Below are 19,755 nucleotides of genomic sequence, written 5' to 3'. Positions count from 1 at the left end.
TCATTCACTCTGTTTCCTATCTTTGTAATCTTGAGATTAATTTTGACTCTTACCTCTCATATCCAATTAAATACCAAAACCTGCCAATTCTACCTCTGCACTATCTCTTACATCTTCCTCTGTTCCCATGCAGATCCTCAGCATCACCAACCTGGACACTTTCCTGTTCTCATCTGATTAGTCTTCTCTTCATATCACTGCCAGAACAATCTTTCTGATCATTGATCAGAATCTGTCACTCCTCTTATCAAAAATCTTCACCAATTCCCTAATGTCTACTCAACTCTTTCTTTCCCCTAATACTTTAGCTCCTTCTGCCTGGTATTCAATGTTCTCTGCAACCTTGTACTAATCTCATTCTAGATTTGTCACATATCATCACATGAGACCATATTTGTAACTTCTTTGCAAACCTTAAAATACTACATAAATGCTCCTTGTTACTGTTGTCATCCTCACCATTATTCCCCTCTAGTACCAACAAGACTGGACTGCTTTCTGTTCTGTAAATATTAAGTATGCTCTCTCTCTCTCTGTCTCTTTGTCTCTCTCTCTCTATTTCTCTCTCTGTCTCTGTCTCTGTCTCTGTCTCTCTCTCTCTCTCTCTCTCTCTCTCTCTCTCTCTCTCTCTCTCTCTCTCTGTCTCTTTGTCTCTCTCTGTCTGTTTCTCTCTCTCTCTGTCTCTCTCTCTGTCTCTGTCTCTGTCTCTGTCTCTCTCTCTCTCTCTCTCTCTCACACACACACACACACACACACACACACACACACACACACACACACATACACACACACTTTTTGCTCAGCCTATTCTTTATGTCTAATATATTGTATTCCTAGTAGGGCCCAGCTCAAATGCTGTCTTCTCTGGAAGAATTTCCTTGATCCCCTTGTTAAGTTTTCTCCTTGGGTCTCACACTGCACCATTTTGAAATTTTCTAATGCACTTAGATTTATTCAGTTGCTTTGTATTGCATACTTTTGACCCTAGGAACTCCCTAGAGTAAGGACTCTCTAGGGACCGTAGAGAGTGAAGGAATAGAGAGGTTTTTGCAGCAGAGTTTTGAGTCTTGGACAATCTAACCAAAATGGAAAAGTTTCTAGGATAAAATCCAGTGTCTCATTCAAGGAACAGCCTAAGTTCAGAAAGGTTCACTGATAGATTGGCTACAGGGTAATGAATTGTGGTTGGGGGAGACACAGCAACTCTCAAAGATCATCTACCACTGTTGTGATGTACATAGCTGGAAAGAGCACCCAAACTAACAAAATCACAGGTCCTTTTGGGAGAGAAATGGAAATAAAGAGGGGATGTTGTGTGGAATAATGTACTTATCTTATAATGTTGTATGATACAGTTGTCTATATATCTTATTCCCCTCCTTGACTATAAGCTCAATTAAGATAGAAAGCTATATAATTTTAAACTTTACATCTTCTCCATTGCCCCTCACAGTATCTGCACTTAGTAGGGGTTAATTAAATGTTGATTGAACTAATGAAGCTAAAACTTCAAAGTCCTTCATCACATGATCCCAACCTAACCTTAAAACATAAGAACAACTATTCTTCCTTCAAAAATTTCTACTCTAACCAAGTAATTTATTTACTGTTCCCCAATATGGCATAAGAGATTCCTAGTGTCCTCCCTTTCAACTGTGCTCCACTCAATCCTCCAAATTGCTTATTCCTCCCTATCTTTTGTTACTTCCAACATTTTTAAAGTATCATTTCATTCTAGCCATCCTCTAGGGATCCTATTCATAACTTTGATTGTTTTATACCACTTTCTAGGAACTTAGCATGCTATCTTGAATGCCAGCTCCTTGCTGCTCTTTGTGTCCTCTTGACCAGACTGCAGGCTTCTTGAAAAGAGGGACTGTACCATATAGATTTCACACACTGCCTTACACATAATGATTGCTTAAAAAAGTATCAACTGATCAATCAAGTGTGAAAAAAAGAAGTACCCTCAATATGGGCTTAGTGATAGAGGATGAGAGAGGGAAGGATCTAAGTGGAGGAATTAGTCTTTAAAAGAACAAGAGAAGAAAGTATGTAATTATACAGCAAAGGTATGAGGAATGAAGATGTAAGGTGACAAAAATCAAGAAACATGCCCTGATAGTTGTTTGAGGAATGGCAAAATCTATAGTATTATTACTTTGAATGAATTAAGAGTCAATGTTCAATGTTCAGCATTAACTAATGTGGCTAAAATGAAATATTCACTATAAGCTAATATCCCTGAAACACCCACTTGATATATGAATTCAGCTTAGATTTCCTGATTAGCTTGGCAAATTAGACTATTCAGCAGTACCCAGACTCTCCAGCTAATGTTGATATTAATCTCTTTTTGAAAATGATGCACCACAATTGTAAGGAAAAAAAGAAATTGGGACACTAAAGAAAAATGAGAAGAAAAGATTGCAAAGATCAGAAGTTTTTAAGAGGACAATATGCCATTCAATATTCTGAAAAATATCTATTGAATGAATAAACAAATGCATAAAATAGATGATCAGTCAACATCTGTTGAATAGATGAGTACACCTGAATAAAGCAGTGTAGATGATGAATGAGGATGAATGGAAAAATAAATAGAAGACCCAGGAAAAAAAACACCAAAAACTTTAGGCAGCCATTCTGAAAGATATACATACAGGATGAAGTCTATGACTGCTGTTGAGTTGGAAAAGACAGCATAGATAAATAATAGATCAAAGGCGTTCATAAATGTTACTGATATTTAGAAGGGAGCATATTACATTATGTCACTTTCCATGGAAACTCATAACATGGATCAGGGAAAGGCAATTCTAAATTCACAATCTCAGCACATTGATGGGGACATCAAGAGGGGCAAGATGCTAAATATTCTTCTCCTCTTCCTGTCTGATTCTGATGTTATAGTTTGCCCAGCTGATTGGGTTTCTGGAAATTCCTTTGGATGTCAAACAACTGAAGGGGATGGGTGGAAAGCTGGGAAATACAGTAATTATATGATTCCTTTGCTTTAAAGTTCTAAACCCCTCAATTTGTCCTCATGTTGTCTGACTACCTTGTGTTATTTAGTCTCAGTAGTATCTAAATCTTAGAGTCCCCATTTGGGATTTTCTTGGCAAAGATACTGAAATGTTTTGCCACTTTCTTCTCCAACTCATTTTACAGATGAGGAAACTGAGGCAAACAGGTTTAAGTGACTTACCCAGATTCATAAAGCTGGTCTGAGGCTGGATTTGAGCTCAGAAAGATGAGTTTATTCACTGTACCACCTAGCAGCCCCAAGGACTTACTCAAATAAGTCTATCACCAAGTTGGCAATTTTCTTTTGGCTATGGCAATAATGAAGTGTGGGGCTGGCAAAGAGATGTATATGAGAAATATATCACATAATCATAGTATTTTAGAATTAGTAAGAGGTTTAGAGAGCTAATCCAACTCCCTGTTGTACAGACTCCTTCTGTCTAATACTACACCAGAGACCACATTCTGGAAGCTGAAGTAGTGAACTTGGTATAGAATAAAAAATATTTCATCATTGATTCAATTTACAGATTGTAAAATTGAGAGGAATTTAGGGTTATAGAAGGAATGTGACTTGCTCAAACTTATATAGATAATTAGAATTATAGGCAAGTTCTTTTAGCCACAGAAACTAAAAATATAGTAGTAGGATCACAGATCTGTTATTGTCGTTTTGGTTAATGAGGATAAATAATAGCTAGTATTTATATAACACTTTAAAATTTACAAAGCACTCTACATGCTATGAGATAAATGCTATTATCCCCATTTGCAGATGAGAAAGCTCAGAGATTAAATGACTTGTTCAGGGTCACACAGTTTCTTAGTGTCAGAGGCAGGACATGAAATCAGGTCTGATTCCACCACATCCTGTTTTCTTCCTTTTCCACAATCCAGCTGTGCAAGAATGGATTTTCTGGGGTTGGGTGTCCCAGTCCTAGATTACCATCCAGTTATTCTCACTTTCCCATCCTTCTCTTCCAGAACATTTAAGAACCTGTTTTGGGGGCTTCAGGCTAAACTCAAGAGGATCTCAATCCCCTCTCAATCACTCACAGAGGATCCAATCAATGACTTCGACAGGATTATGAAAAGAATTTGATGAAAATCCTGATGGAAATGCTTTGACTAGCTTGGAGAATTGAGGGTCTGATAACGGGAAGAAGGATGGAGTCTTAGCTTTCTCTGGGCATCTTGCCTAGCTTCTCCCTAAAAGGTGGTTTGTGATGTTTTGAGTTTGTGTTGTTGGATTGGTTTTTTTTTGGTGGGGGGTATTTGTTTAATTTCAGTCACCATCCCTCTTCCCAGCCTTCCTCTCTGGAGATTTAATCAACCACACTCTATGACAATAATCAATCATTGAGAGGGTAGACGAAAAAACACTGAATGATAGCTGATTCTGGTAGGCAAAGGAGAGATGCTGATAGAGTTTGTAAATTTCTATATATTTAACAATGGTCCAGACTCTAGGAGTGGTTAAAAAAAAAAAAAAAAAAAAAAAAAAAAAAAAAGTTGCTCCTCACTTCTCAGTGAATTTTCTCTATAAAGAAAAAGGAAAGAAAAAGTGATTTTTCTTGAAGAACATCAGCAGAATAACAAGGCATTTTTATGCCTCCAATTTTATCCACCTAAGGTTTGCACACACCCAAATTGATTTATCCAACAAAATGCAACCTGAACATGTAAATGAGCTTAAAAGTCCTGTGCAGGGTGGTCCTCTGACATGACTCTTGCTTGATTGGCTGAAAGACTTCTGAGAGAGAAAAGAAGAGGGATAAAGGAAAAGGACAGACTTTGAATGATGACTAAGGGAATTCCGGAGCCACAAACCTGTGGGAAGGAGCTACATCCCAAAATATCCCTTGATTCCCAATCCCAAACTCCCCAAAGATTGCTGAATTGACTACTCTGTGTGATTGTCTTCTGTCCAAGTGAGCTGAGATTTCTTCTTATTCCTAAATTGCTAAGCCCTCATATTATTGTATATTGTATCACCTAAACTAATCTATAAGACTTCCCCTTCCTTTTTTACCATTTGCTTTGATAAATATGTTTACTTCATATTTGTGATTAACTTTTGTGGAGTAGAAGTTAGGTGGGGAAGGGATGTTAAGCCTACCAAGATTACCTTATCTGTTGTCTTCCAGGTCTGAGTAGAACTACTTCCTCTCTGGAACAATGGCTTTTATTCTAACCCTCCCACACCCCATCAAAAAGAGTCTAGTCTCACTTCTATGCTTCAAAAAATCAAATAGATAATAGCTAAATATGATTTTTAAGCCCAGGTGAACTCCTAATCCTCACAAAGGTGGAATTCTAATCTCCCCAAGACTTAGGGGTAGGACATTCCACTGCAATCTATATATTCATGGGCTGCTGAATCCTATTTTTCACAATTCTGCATTTGTTATGAAAATACAGACATATGTAAGGAAACATCCATTTTATTTTGTTCAAGTATAAAGGAAAGTCAAACGTTTTGTGGCCAAATAGATTCTTTGGCCTACTCAGCACCCGTTAAGAATTACCAGTATTAGATTAGAGTCATTCCACAGCCAGAAACATATGTTTTTATTCTATTCTTTTTTCTTAACCCCTTCTAAACCAGCTTAGAGGTGTGATTAAAATATCCTATACATTGCTTTTTTAAATAGCCTTTGGGGAACATTGTATGCAAACTGTCTGCTGGGAATTTCGGAGAGAGACAGAAAAATTGAGACAAAGAGAAAGTCACAGAGAAGGAAAGAGAAACTTGGAGGTGAAAACAGATCTAAACCTATAATGCAATGATAAAGGGATTAAATACCATGACCTTAAAGTTCTCTTCCATTTCTAACATTCTGATCAAAAAGTACAGAGATTGAAAGCTATGGAAAGACAGAATAGAAATATCTGGACAGGCAGATGAGATCTGAGCTCTGGATCTCCTCCTCTCTCCCCTCCCTTTATTCTCATTATCAAGCTAGTCCTTTCACACTGATCCAAACATATTATACTCAGTCCTGTCCCTGCACTTTTGGCCATGTTGTTCTGACCTGCCTAGAATTTTCTCTTTTCTCTTTCTCTCCCTGGTTCTAATCCCCTTTCAAGGCACGGCTTAAATTCTCCCTCTAAGAAGCCTTCATGAACCACTTCATCTCACACCAATTAGTCCTCTGAACATAGTATTAATTGGCTGCACCTGTAGTGTTTACTGTGGTTTCAATCCTGTTGGTCTCACTACCACAGTCAGAACCATGAGCTCCAGAAGGGCAGAGACCCAACTTTCTATTTTTATCATATTCCCCCACAGTGTCGGACACAGTATTGGTTAGATAGTAAATACTGGGGGAAAAAATGCTATTGATTTCAGTTTGATCAGCCATCACCTAAACAAGTTCCACAAACTCTCTAGATCTGTTTCCTCATGTGTAGAATGAGGATATAGAATGAGGTAATCTAAGATCGCCTCTATCCCTGATAACCAGGGGATGAGAGGGTTGGAGGATTCCAACCAGCCTTCTGTTATCTGTATCCTGCTGCTGATGTCTGCAGAAAAGAATTTGGTCAAGCCAGAAAGTCTTCATGTCCCAGTTGCTTCCCTCCAATCCTTCCCTGATTTTGGTGGTTATCCATCCACAGATAGTAGAAACATAAGATGAGGGGCTGTTGCTGGGAGGGCAGCTTTCCTTGGCCACACTTTGTAGTTTCCTGCTGAGTTCAGTAGGCAGTATGTGAGTGATTATAAAAGGTCTGGTACCTCTGGGTACCAAGGATCCACCTGTCAGTGACAGATGTCTCATTTACTCCATGATGTCCAAAGGAAAAAGTGCCCACATCTCCAACCTAAAAACTTTGGGAAAATGGATCCTGGAAGCACAGCTCCTTCCCAAGCCTTGCCCAGTCCTGCTAGTTTGGGAAGGTGGTATAGCCATCACCTTGGCTCAAAGTTTCACATCGAGCTCCAGGTCTTCATTGAACCCGGTTTTGTGGACTATGACTGGAGTGCCTGATGGTGTTCGAATTTGGCCCTGGCTGCAGTTAAGGAAGACTTGGATGGCTGAGGCACAGTCCAGTCTCTCCATGGATGTCATGAGGTAGTGAAGCTCCTGGAGACTCCCATTCTGTTCCTCAAACAGTTCCAGGACAGCAGCTGCTGGACTCCGCTGGCAGGACAGGAACCTGCCCAGGGAGAAGAGAAGTCAGAAGATGTTGGGAGAGGTTTCAAGCCTTGATCCCAGTCTCTTTTTCTTTCTTTCTTTAAAAAAAGTGCCTTTCTGAACTTTAACTCTATGCTGATTCTATAGTGGATTAGATTCATTGTTACAAGTCATCATTATCAGTGTCTGTATGTATGAAATATATGTGTGTATTCACATATTTGTATTTATATATGTATAGAAAGCTCTATATAGATTAAAAATAGACACTTCAAGGATTTCAAGAAACAAGTTCATCATTACAGATCATTATTATTTTCAGACTCAAAGCTCTAGAGCTGAAAGGGATCCCAAGAGGCCAAACAAACTCAACCTTTCATTTTATAGTTGAGGAAATCGAGAGGGTTAAGTAACTTGCTCTAGGTCCTATGTCAGAGGTGGCATTTAGTCCACATTTTCTTTCCCCTGAACATGGGCCAAGAATGAATATTTAGATGCTCAATACAGTTTTTGTGATTAGCTAATTGATTTGTCCTTTGGAGGGTGGATAGGGGAAAAGGGAGAGCCTTCAGGTGTGGTTCATCCAAGATGTGCCCAACTCAAAAAAGGGTTCCATCTTGTCCCAGATACACCCTCATTCTTACTCCTAAATGAGGCTGCTTCCGCAAGCTTCACATACCTGATCTTCATGCCACACAACCCTAGGTGGGATGCCAGCTTGCGCCAGTCATTGCCTGTGATACTGCTTGGCTCCAGTAGCATCTGTAGCTGGTCAAAAAGCTCTGGAGGCAGTCTGAGGGGAAAAAAAACATTAAGTGGTTGGGGAGGAGGAGGAATCTTAGATCAAGCTGATTCCTCCAGTAGCACACCACCTCTTCCCATCACTCCTGGAAAGGCTGGAGGAGATGGCTCCATGCTGACATCCTAGATATTTCCCACCAATCTCCTGCCTCACCTGTTGCATGGGGCAGGTCGGGAGACTGGAGGAGGTAATGCCCAGGTTTCTTCTTCTGACGCCTGGAACCTTAGGATTTCCATGTACTTGGTCTCCAAGCCCTGAGTCAGGAGAGGGATCGAAAACATGGGGGAACAGATAACAGGGCTTAGAAATCCTGACAAGGAACCTCCTGCTGAAGGCAGACCCGGATGGAATTCCAATGCTCAGCCTTTCTCTTTCCCAGTCCTAGTCCCACTTTACCAAAGGAGGCAAGCAGCCAGAAACCTCTTCCCCTGGGCTCTCTTATTCCTAGGAAAGTGGAGGGCATTTAGCAAATGTTCAGGGGAGAATTCTCTGAGAACCAGTTTGTTCTTTGCCCCATGGGAGGTGAGAGGCAAAGACTGATTCACAGACTTCAAGAGACCAAGGAAAGAATCAATTATGAGCCAGTGAATGTCAGCCTAAAGGAAGGGAAGGTAACTCAAACTCCTTTATCTCACACACACCTTTACCCCCAACTCCCTACCCTGTCTCAAGGTCTTAGGGAAATCCCTATCATCTTTGCCCCCTTTTTCCTGATTATTTCTATTTCCTGCTCAGACTCAGATTAAACTCCTTTATGAGGTTCTAAATTATGCCAAAATGTAGAGACTCATACCATTTTACCTTATGAACCTAAAGGACCCTCAGAATGTGAGACCCTAACTACAGCTGATTTAGCTTGGCTTAAAAGCTGGTCCTGCTCCCACTCATCTCATATCTTCTGTCGAAACCCCACTCAGTATTTCTAATACCTACTACCAGTGTGTCTCCCCATTTTCTTCATTCTCTTTATTCTGAAGATGAGCAATATTTTCTCTTTGATTTAAAAAGTCAACCTGGAAAGGAAGTGTAATTCCACCCTATGACTTGGTAGGAATAATTAAATACTTTATAAACTCTCTTACTGGTCTTCAGGGCTCATGGACAAGAAATCATTAAAGGACTTTATCTCCATTTGCTTAATTATGTTAACAAAAACATATTCACTCTGTTCTCTATTTCCCCAAATCTCTTGGTCCCATAGGTTTCCCATTTCCTTTTCCCTGACAACACTATTTCCCTAGTACTTACATTCTGGAAGGTATGCATAGTGACAATAATCTCATTGGTCAGTGCCGAGTTATCTTCATCTTCATTGGTTCCTAAGGGAACAGAGGAAGAAAAACAGAGCAGAGGAAATGGAAGGAGGCCAAAGTGGATGAATGAGAAGAATGGTAGAAGACTCTACTTTCCTTATCCTCCCTACCCTCCTCTAGTCTTGCTATCTAACTCCCAGGAGTATACAGGCTCTGAAGGGTTTCTTCTAGGGACTTGGGGACTAGAGAGGCTGGGAGGCCTATCTATTTTTCTGCCTTACAAAATCTTGTATATCTTTGCTGGTACAGTTGGGGCTCAGAGGCTTCAGAACCCTTTTACCGCTACTGGTAATAATGAAAAAGGGAAAGGGAAGGATTCTTGGGTTACCTGTTTTTTTCTTGAAGCAAAAGGAGCGGAAGGGGCATTTTCCATGCCAAATGTGGAGGTAGGGTACCATCTGGCAGCTGCTGTCATCCACATTTTCCCAGCCTGAGTTTGGGGATGCAGAGGAGAGCAGGTCACTCTGTGGGGAAGGGTTGAGATAGGAAGGAGGGGATGTGTGCCTGTAAGCATACACACAGACAACATATGCACACATACAACACACGCACACACACAGAATCTTTTCAAGCTGAGCCTTCCAAGTTCTTTTTCACTAAAGTCAAGAGAGATGAGGGGGAACAACAACAGGAAGAAATAGGCAAAATTCAGTGGCAAAGAAGAAGCAAAGTTCTTTGGCTCTTCTTGGAGATGTTATTTTATAATAGTCAGAAACACATCCTACAAATGAAGAATATGAAATCCCATCAGGGGATTTTCATGCCACAAAGCTCTTTATCTCAATCCCATCCCCTCTTTGAAGAGGGATGGAGGGAGTAAGAAAGCCACCTGTGCTCATTTCTCTCCTGGTTTCTCTGGTTCTCCTCCATTGTCTATCCTTTGTCTCCATGGATCAGTCTCCCTGCTATCACCCCACCCTTAGTATCTGCAATCAAAGTATCACAGAACTGAGAAGTTCTATGATAATAGGACAGTCTTAGTGATAATCTAATCTAGTGCCTTCATTTTATAGAGGGAATATAAAGTCACTTATAGTAAGTAGCAGTAATAGAATTCCAGATCCTTGACTCTGAATTCAGGACACTCTGTGCTGTCCCAGGGCTGCCTCTCCCTGGCTCCCTCTGTCTGGTTTCACACCACCCCCTTCTTTCGGGCCCCACTTTACCTTCAGAGATGTACTTGAGCTTCAAATATTGGTCCCCTCGAGTTCCCATGAAGTCAAAGAGTTGGCAGGGCCCACGAAGGCGCCCACCATAAGGCTCCTCATTGGTCACTGCCCACTGCAGGGCACAGGGGGTGTTGTTGAGGAAGTAGACGCGAAGCTGCAGGTGTGACTGTCCTGGTACCAGGGCTGAGCAGAATACGGCTAGCTGCAACCACTTTCGGGCATCACATGCACTGGGAGCTTCCAGTACACAAGTATAGAGACTAAAGCGATAAGACACAAAAAAGATGAATGCCTCTTTGTTAACTGCATAGCAGTCAGCACAGAAAGGGAGCTGAGGAGCAGGGGGGGAGGGGGGGAGAGGGGAAGGTGAGGAAGTTTGCATCTGTGATAAGGGAGATGGGTAAAAGAATACAGACTTGTCCCAGACCTAGCTCCAGAGAGACAAGGAAACTAATAGAATTGTCTCTGGATCTGAAGTTCACAGACATGGGTTTGAGACCCCACATGGGCTTCTAAATTGGGCTCAGTTCCCTCTTGTCCCAAGTGAGGAGGCTAGACTCAGTGATCTCTAAGATCATTTCCAGACCTAGCATTCTGTGCTTCAGTAAATAGACTCTGAATATTGGGAATATTGGGAAACAGTGGGAAGGAGGAAGTAAGGCCCCAAGGAGAGCTAGGAGCAGGGAGTGCCGGGAAGGACAGTACTGGAAAGGAGTGACTCATGAAAAGCTGGAAATCAGTTCATCATAGGGGGTGGGGAGGGGCATGTGTGCTCTGCTCGTTCCTCCCTTGAAGTGGAGAACACCACCTCTATGTCACTGCATTGGTTTGGAAAGTGAGGAAAGAGCAAAGTAAGAACCACAGAGAGAATAAAGTAGATGAAAAGGGTGAGGAGGTGGACACCCCTGGACAGAAAGACAGTAAAACCAGAAACAAAGGAAAGGCAGTTCCAGGAAAACGGGACAGATAAGCATGAGAGATAGGGGATGGGGGAACACACAGGGAGTGATTGTGGAAATAAATAGACAAAAGCTGAATACATTAATCTATCTGATAATTATAGTCAACTAAAAAAATCAGCATTGCTGTAATGAATCAAGACCGAATTATGCGTTATTTTGTATAACTGCAATAGTTCATTATGTTAACACAATAAGTAAGTCACAAGAGAATTAGGGTGATATAGCAGTATGGAGCTTGGAGTCTGGAGAGATCTGGATTCTAACTTTGACTCTGATACATAGCTATGTAATTATAGACAACTTGTTCAGTTTCTCCAAGCTTCAGTTTACTCAGCTGCAAAATCAGGATAATACCCTTAACATTCACCTTAGAGGTGATTTGAGAACCAGATGTGATAATAAGTATTTTAAATAAAAATGAAAAAATAAAAACATTTAAATAAAATAAATTTAAATAAATAGATGCTGCAAAACTTAGAGCACAATATAAATACCAGATATATTTGTTAATGACAACCACTAGCACATATTATATTATATACACATATATACTTACATATTATATAATAAATACACATGTATTTTATGTAGATTTATATATTATTATACAAATTATATATTCTGGCTGTTTGCCCTTCATTCTCAAATAGGGACAAAATGACATCATTATGTTGAGGTCAAAGTACAGTGTGTTCAATTGTGGCTAATCAGACCAGTACAAGCTCAGAAGGTTCTACTACAGATTGGGTACAAATAATCCTTAAGAATATTTGGAATTAAGATATCCCTAAATTTGCATAGCTGACTTTTTTTTTAAGAAGATGGAATAAGAAAAAAAAAAACAGAAAAGGAATATAAAACAAAACAAAAGAGAACATTGTCATGTGTCCAGCATGACATCAGGGAGAAAACAAAATATATGACTACAAATTACCAGGTCAAAAAAGCATATACACATATATGTATATGTATATTAGTAGAAAAAGTTATATTCGTGAGTGTCCACCTTTTCTTTACTTCCTTGTAAATTTTCTTTTGTTCTCTGCTGTGCATCATTTTTATTTTAATATGTTTTCCCCTTTCACTCCTCCCTTCTATATTTATATATACATATGTAGATATGTATAGATATAGATATAGATATAGATACACACACACACACACACACATATCTTTTCCTGCTAATTCTTTGCTCTAATTTTTCCTCCTTAACTTGTCTTGCTATTACTTAAACTCCCTCCACTCATGGATCCCTCCCTTGACTTCTTCTCTCACCTTTTTCCCACCAATCCCTCCCCCTATTTCTTTATAGATTTTGGAAGTGCTATACCCTTCATGGTATATATGTAGTGTTGCCTATTTAGCCCATTCCCAATGTGAGTAGATTTTCAGAACTATGAGCCCTATTCCCCCTCTAATGCTTCTGTATCTATTCTTCTCTGCACTTCATTTGGATACTATTTTTACCTGAACTCTGCCCCAATCTTTCTTTTGAGCTATCCTATTGTTGATGTCAATCTTAAACATATGGTATACATTTCCATTGTAAAAACATAAATAATTTGTCCATGTTGAGTTTCCTTGAAATTGATCTTTGATATTGACTCTTATGTGTTAAATTTTCTATTAAGTTCAGGTTTGATTGATAGAAAGCCCTGAAAAATCTGCAAGTTTGTTGAATGTCTATTTTTTATCATTCAATAGTATAGATAATTTTGGTGGATGTGATATTTTTGACCTAGTTCTTTTGCTTGCCAGGAGATATTATTCTAGGAGTTGTGGTCTTTTATTATAGCTGCTAAGTCCTGTACAATTCTGATTATAGCTCCAGCATATTTAAATTGTTTTTTTCCTTGTTTCTTGCAAAGTTTTCTCTTTGATCTAGATGTTTCTAAATTTGACAATAATGTTCCTATGTGTTTTCCACAAAGGATCTCATTGAAGTGGTGATCAGTGGATTCATAGCTCATGTTTCTTTTGAGTTACTGCAATTCTGCTTTGCTTTCAAAGCACAACACTTTCTTTGCTATGAGCACTTTATGCTGTGTCTCCCATGACTCACAATTGATTCTAAAGTTCTTCAGAAAGAACTTGATAATGTTCTTGTACTACTTATTCTAGTAGTAACTTCCATATGAGTGCTTGCCTTGTGTAAGTTCTCCATAAAATGGTCTTTTAGGCAAATATACTTTTGGCATTCAAACAACATGGCCAGCCTATCAGAATTGTGCTCTCTGTGGTAGTTTGAATGTTTGACAGTTCAAGTTGAGAAAGGATCTTAATGTCTAATATCTTATCTTGCCAGGTGAACTTCAGAATCTTCCTAAGACAATTCAAGTGGAAACATTTCAGTTTCCCAGAACAACTCTGGTAAACTGTCCAGATTTCACAGACAGACATAGTGAGGGCAGCACTATAGTTCTGTAGACCTTCAATTTAGTAGGTGGCTTATTACCAAGTCTTCTCTCCCTCATTTTCCTTCAGAACCTTCCAAACACTGAGCTAAGTCTGGCCAAAGTTATGTCAATCTCATCATCATACTGTTAGAATGAATGACCATCTATAGCATTCAATATTTCTCCATTTGCTGTAACTGATGGTCCTACATAAGGATAATGTGGTGCCGGCTGATGGAGAACCTTTGTTTTTTTTTGTTGTAAATTTTTAGGTCAAAATTAATACAGCATCAGAGAATTAATCCATACTTTACTGCCTCCCAGCTCAGGACTGACTGCATTGAGTGCACCATATTTGTGGACAAAAATTTGTGCATCAGCTCTCCCTCCATTTTAAAAATTAAATAATTTACAATCAATCCAGTAGCTGACCTTGATGCTGTTTTCATCTTTGTGTCCAATCACATCGCAAAAGACATCATGTTAAAAAGCATGGAAGCAAGTACATAGCCTTTGCTTCATTCTATTGGTGACTGAAGAAACAGGGGAGCATTGTCCATTATCCAGAACTTAGACAAGCATGTTGTCATAAAACAATGTACAATACTGTACAATGTACAATACTGTATGAATTTCTCCAGGGAACTAAATTTTGCCCTAATTTGCCACAAACCATCACAACTAATGGCATCAAAGGTCTTGGGCAAACTGATGAATGTTATGTGCAGGCCTGTGTAACGCTCCAAACATTTCTCCTATAATTGTCCAGCAGCAAAAACCCTGTCAAACATTTCTTGGTCCTTTCCTAAACTACACTGGATCTCAGGTATATGGCCATCTTTCTTGGGAAAAATAAGGAGGATTCTGCAAGAATCTTTCCAGTAATAACTAAGAGAGAATCACTCTCCTTTCCCATGATTGTCACAGGACATCTATTTTTCTTTTTTTTATAGACATGGAGGCAACTTGAACTGGGAAATAACTTCCTCTTGCTATCTAATCCAGAAATTTCAGTAAGTTTTTGTATGAGCCACTGCCTTTGTAAATCTCAGTTGGTAGAATCAGCACCAAGCACTTTACCATACAAGAGGAGCTAGCTAAATGGCATTCAGAACTTCTTTTTCAACTTGAACATTTGACTAAAGAGGAACTAAATTCAACCAGAAGTATATGGTCGATGGCCTCAGTATTAATTGATGACTATCTGTTGAGAACAATATAGAAGTGTTCAGCTTATCTCTATAAGATCAAGTCCTTGTCACTAATCAATGTGGTTCCGTCTTCACTGAGAACTTGAGATGCAGCATAGGTCTTGAGCCCATAAACTGCCTTCAGGGTATCATTTTAAGGGCCTTGAATTGTTATTATCTTTTACTATCAGCATAAAACTGAATTTCACCTGCCTTCTTACTGAGCTAAGAATTCTGTATCTAAGTTTTTCCTGCACTTCATTTTTTGATGACATTAAATGCTGCCTTCTTGGAGAAGGATGAACTATCCAGCTGGTAAACCCCATGGAGTTCTCATTTCTTATTTAGCAGCTTCTGAATTTCCCCATCACTTTCATCAAACCAGTCTTGATGTTTGCAAGTATTCTGGCCCAGATGAATAAATGCAGTGTTGAACACCAAATCTCTGAATCCAGCCCACTCCTGTTCTGTTCCACGATTGCTCAGCTTTCCCTTCAATTAGCAATAAAAGTTCACACTAGAAGGAAAACTCTAAACTTGGTGACATTAAGTCTTCTAGTAGTCATCTTGCTTTGGGGTCGCCACTTTTGTTAAATGTGAATGTTAAGCTTAGAGAGGATAAGTTTGATCACTCTGCACCACACGTATCCTTTATCATTCTCATATCTTATCTGTCTTTTCATCTCTAATAGTATATTAAATGCCAATGTTTGCTTCGAGGGCACATACATGATGTTTTATTGTTTAAATAATTGGAAGACAGCATTAGTGATGAGAACATGAGGCACACAAGTCTTCAGTAAGAAGTTACCTTTACAGTTGCTGTTTCTGACTCTATTCTCAAAAATGTCCTACCATGTCTGGCAGTTTGTGCTTTTTCTGGCATTAAAGTCATCCAGAATTATAAGCTTTTCTTCTTTTGGCTGATTGCTAAAGCAGGTCTCCAGGTCTTTATGAAATTTTTCTTTAACCTCATCAGGGTTCAAGATCATATTCATTGATGATGGTGAGATAGCACTTTTCTGCAAGTGCAATAACATTGTCACGGGCCAGTTATTCACTACTTTTGTGCCACATCCAAGCTTGTTAACTAAATTAGTTCTATTGCAAAACTTACATCAGCTTCATGGCATTCTTTAGCACCACAGCCAACTTCAATAAGCTGACTTTCATTTGCCAGCCTTATTTCCCTCAGAGCTGCTATTTGGATGTAATATCTACTGAATTCTCTTGCAATGAGAGTTGTTCATATTTCAGATCAACTGAATTTTGTGTTGTCCAAAAGCATGTGCACAATCATCTTCACAAAAGTTTTGATTCATTTTTTTGTGTGTTTCACCTTCTGGGTGGCATCCCTGCCTGCTATATAGCAAGTAGGTCAGGATTGGATAAAGCAGATAATTTTAGGGAATTTTTCTAGCTCAGTTTTTATTCCAGAAAATATGCAGTATAATCTTGAAAGTGCAAACAAACCAAGGCTGCTCCAATACCCACAGATCTGCCAAAGTCCACTGATGCTTCTTCAGTGAAGTGAGAAGATGATCCTATGGCCTGGGCTGTATGTGTGCAGGGTTGTTACTACAGCATCCAGTGCATTCCCACCTGCTACTTTATCACAGAGAAACAGAGACATTACCACTTCTATATGAGGTTCCTGCTAAGAATGCATGCTCCTAAATGACTGTCTGTATGTGCCTATGGGTACATGTTAGGACTCCTAACTCCCCTACATGGAACCCCTTCACAGTAGCCTCTGGATCTTCCACAGACAAGACACTACACCTCTTGACTCCAGGCTGCCATGCCTGGATTGCTTTCCATTCTCAGCTCTACCTATTGGCTTTTCTACCTTCCTTTAAGTGTTAACTAAAATTCCAATTCCTGAAGAAAGCCTTTCCTACCCCCTCTTAATTCTAGTGCGCTCCTCTTAATTATTTCCTAATTATCTAGTAGTTTGTTGTAAATATTTGTTTGTTGTCTCCTTCATTACACTGTAAGCTCCTTGAGGACAAAGACTGTCTTTTGCTTCTTTCTGGATTCTGAGTGCTTATTATAGTGGCTGGCCCGCAGTGAAATTTGACAAATTAGGTGATTGATCCCTATTAGTGAATAAATGTTTATAAGGTCAAATTCCAAATCCATCAACAGTTTACCCTAACCTTTCCCTTCTCTAGACTGATACACCAAATATCTCAAGTCTTTTGGTAGAGTTAACCTATAATAGCTTAAATTAATACTAACTTTTGGGGATACTCTGTATTGAGTAGCACTCTCCAGATTGTTAGGGGCAGAGTTAATTTGACGAGGGGAAGAAGTACAAGAAATAGGTAGATAGAGCCGATGACCAACCCTACCTGAAGTGGGAGAGGGAGATTCGGCACTCATCTCTTGAAGTGTGAGCCCCAGGTTCTCCCAGAGGTTTCCAATCCTTAGCATCAAGCAGGGCAGTGTTGCTAGAATAGATACAGGCATAGGCAGGGTTCTGGGCACAGTGTTTAAAAGTAAGCATGCAGGGCTTCAAGAAGGAGGCTCCATGGGGGTTGCACGCCACTACAGGGCTCACCAAGGCCTGGGTACTTGACAGTGATGGGGCATCAGACAAGTCCCACACCAGGGTCAGAGATACCTGTTCCCGGCGACCCAGAGCTACTGCACCTAGGGAAAGAAAAACACAGAACAGAGGAGTCAGGAGAGGCAGAAGTGGAGGGCACAGCTAACGCCAGGTGGAATCAAGATGGGGCTCATTTACACCAGGAGTGAGGTACTGAGGTGTCAGTATTATCTAAAGGATGGAGGAGAGGGAAGTGCAGGACATTGAAGAAAGGAACAGAAACAGGGGCTGAAGTCTAGTAAAGGTGTAAGGAAAGGAATAAAGAATGGAAGTACTAGAAAGGAGATCCGACATTAAGAGATCAGCAGCAACAGTAGGTAAATGGGTGTACATAAAGCTAGGTTCATATGTGTGTGCATCCATGCACTAGAGGGAAGGTAGTAGCAGTAACAGTAGCCACAATGTAGTAGTAGTCATTATAGTAGTAATAGTGATAGGGGTAGTCGTAGTAGTAACAAAATAGCATTTATATTGAGTTTTAAAGTTACAAATATTTGTTTCATTTTATTCTCACAAAAAACTTGGGAGGCAAATGTTATTATCTTCATTTTAGAGATGAGGAAACTGAGGCAAACTGAGTTAAAGCGATTTACCCAAGCTCAGACAGCCAGAAAGTACCTAGGGCTAGATTTAAATTCAGAAAAACCCTCCTTTTTTAAACAAGGAAGCTGAGGCACAGCCAGGTAAAGTAACTTACCCACAGTTACACATCTAGTATTTCTCATCCACTTCAGGGTTCAGTTATCATTTCTATGCTGATGATTCTTAAATTTACATACCCAACCTTAACCTTTCTCCAGTCTCGCATCTCCAACTGCCTAATGGAGACCTCAGGCTGGATGTTCCATAAACATCTTAAACTCAAAATATCCAAAACTGAACTCAGTAGCTATCCTCCAAACCCTCCTCGCCAAAATTTCCCTATTACTGTCAAACACACTACTTCCCAATCAATCAGGCTCCAACCTAAGTGTCGCCCTCAACCCTTCCCTTTCTCTCACCCTATCTTATCCAATCTGTTGCTAAGGGTTGCTGTTAAGATCTCCCCTCTCCTTTGATTCTGCCATAGCTTTATTGTAGGTCTTCATTACCTCACATCTTGACTATAACCAGAAGCCTCTCCCTACTACAATATGTCCTCCACTCATCTGTCAAATGATCTTCCTAATAAGTGGGTCTAGCCAGATCTTCCTCTTCCACAACAAACTCCAGTGGTTCCCTGTCACTTCCAGAATCAAATATAATATCCTCTGTTTGGCATCCTAAGTCCTTAATAATCTGCCCCTCCATGACTTTCCAATCTCTTTATACCAAACTCCCTCATATACTCTTTGATGTAGGGATATTAGTCTCCTCCAACAAGTAACTCCCTTTGACTCCTGACATTTTCACCAACTATTCCCCATACTTGGAATTCTCTTTCCCCATATTTGGCTCCTGCCTTCCTTCAAGTCCGAGCCAAAATTTTATCTTCTATAGGCAACCTTTCTCAACCTTCTTAATTCTATACCTTCCTCCTACTGATTATCTTCAGTTTATTTGGTGTATTAGTCATCTGTACATCATTCTTTACATATTATCTTCCCCATTAAATGTGATCTTCTTTAGAGTAGGGACTGAGTTTGGTCCTTCTTTGTATCCCCAATGCTTCCTAAGGTCCTTGTTATGTAGTAGGCATTTAATAAATATTTGTTGACTGACTTCCTGATTCTGAGTCCTACGCTCCATCCACTGTGCCACCAAGTTGCCAGTGGTCTGGGAGAGAGAACGCTGGGCTAAGCTCAGGAGAAATCTGGGGTTCTATCACTTTACTCCAGTCCAAGTATGTGACTTGGAGCAAGTCAACTGGCTATTTGTTAAGCCTTGATTTCTTCTTCTGTACAATGAAAGGGTTGAATTTATGTTAATAATGATAATATTAACTTTTACATCGGGTTTCAAAGTTTGCAGAGTACTGTCCAGATGTGATCTCTTTGGAACCTCACAATGATCCCATGAGATTTTACTTTTTTTTTTTTTTTTTTTTTTTTTTTTTTGCTGAGGCAATTGGGGTTAAGTGACTTGCCCAGGGTCACACAGCTAGGAAATGTTAAGTATCTGAGGCCAGATTTGAACTTGGGTCCTCCTGACTTCAGGATTGGTGCTC

General features: G+C 39.7%; 1 protein-coding gene across 1 annotated transcript in view; it reads right to left on the bottom strand.

Annotated features, from left to right (window-relative positions):
- Positions 1-5,994: 5,994 nt before the first annotated feature.
- UNC5CL (unc-5 family C-terminal like) overlaps positions 5,995-19,755 on the bottom strand; it is a 30,793-nt gene continuing 17,032 nt past the window's right edge. Inside the window, exons 3-9 of the mRNA XM_074311006.1 lie at positions 17,353-17,653; positions 10,448-10,710; positions 9,610-9,711; positions 9,217-9,287; positions 8,122-8,222; positions 7,846-7,959; positions 5,995-7,188 (exon numbers count right to left, since the gene is read on the bottom strand). Of these exons, the coding sequence (XP_074167107.1) occupies positions 6,951-7,188; positions 7,846-7,959; positions 8,122-8,222; positions 9,217-9,287; positions 9,610-9,711; positions 10,448-10,710; positions 17,353-17,653 (1,190 nt within the window). The 3' untranslated portion in view covers positions 5,995-6,950. The remainder of the gene's footprint in view (positions 7,189-7,845; positions 7,960-8,121; positions 8,223-9,216; positions 9,288-9,609; positions 9,712-10,447; positions 10,711-17,352; positions 17,654-19,755) is intronic.

The sequence above is a fragment of the Sminthopsis crassicaudata genome, chromosome 4, assembly GCF_048593235.1.
Source record: "Sminthopsis crassicaudata isolate SCR6 chromosome 4, ASM4859323v1, whole genome shotgun sequence".
NCBI classification, from domain to species: domain Eukaryota; kingdom Metazoa; phylum Chordata; class Mammalia; order Dasyuromorphia; family Dasyuridae; genus Sminthopsis; species Sminthopsis crassicaudata.
This window is presented reverse-complemented; position numbering and strand designations above follow the sequence as displayed.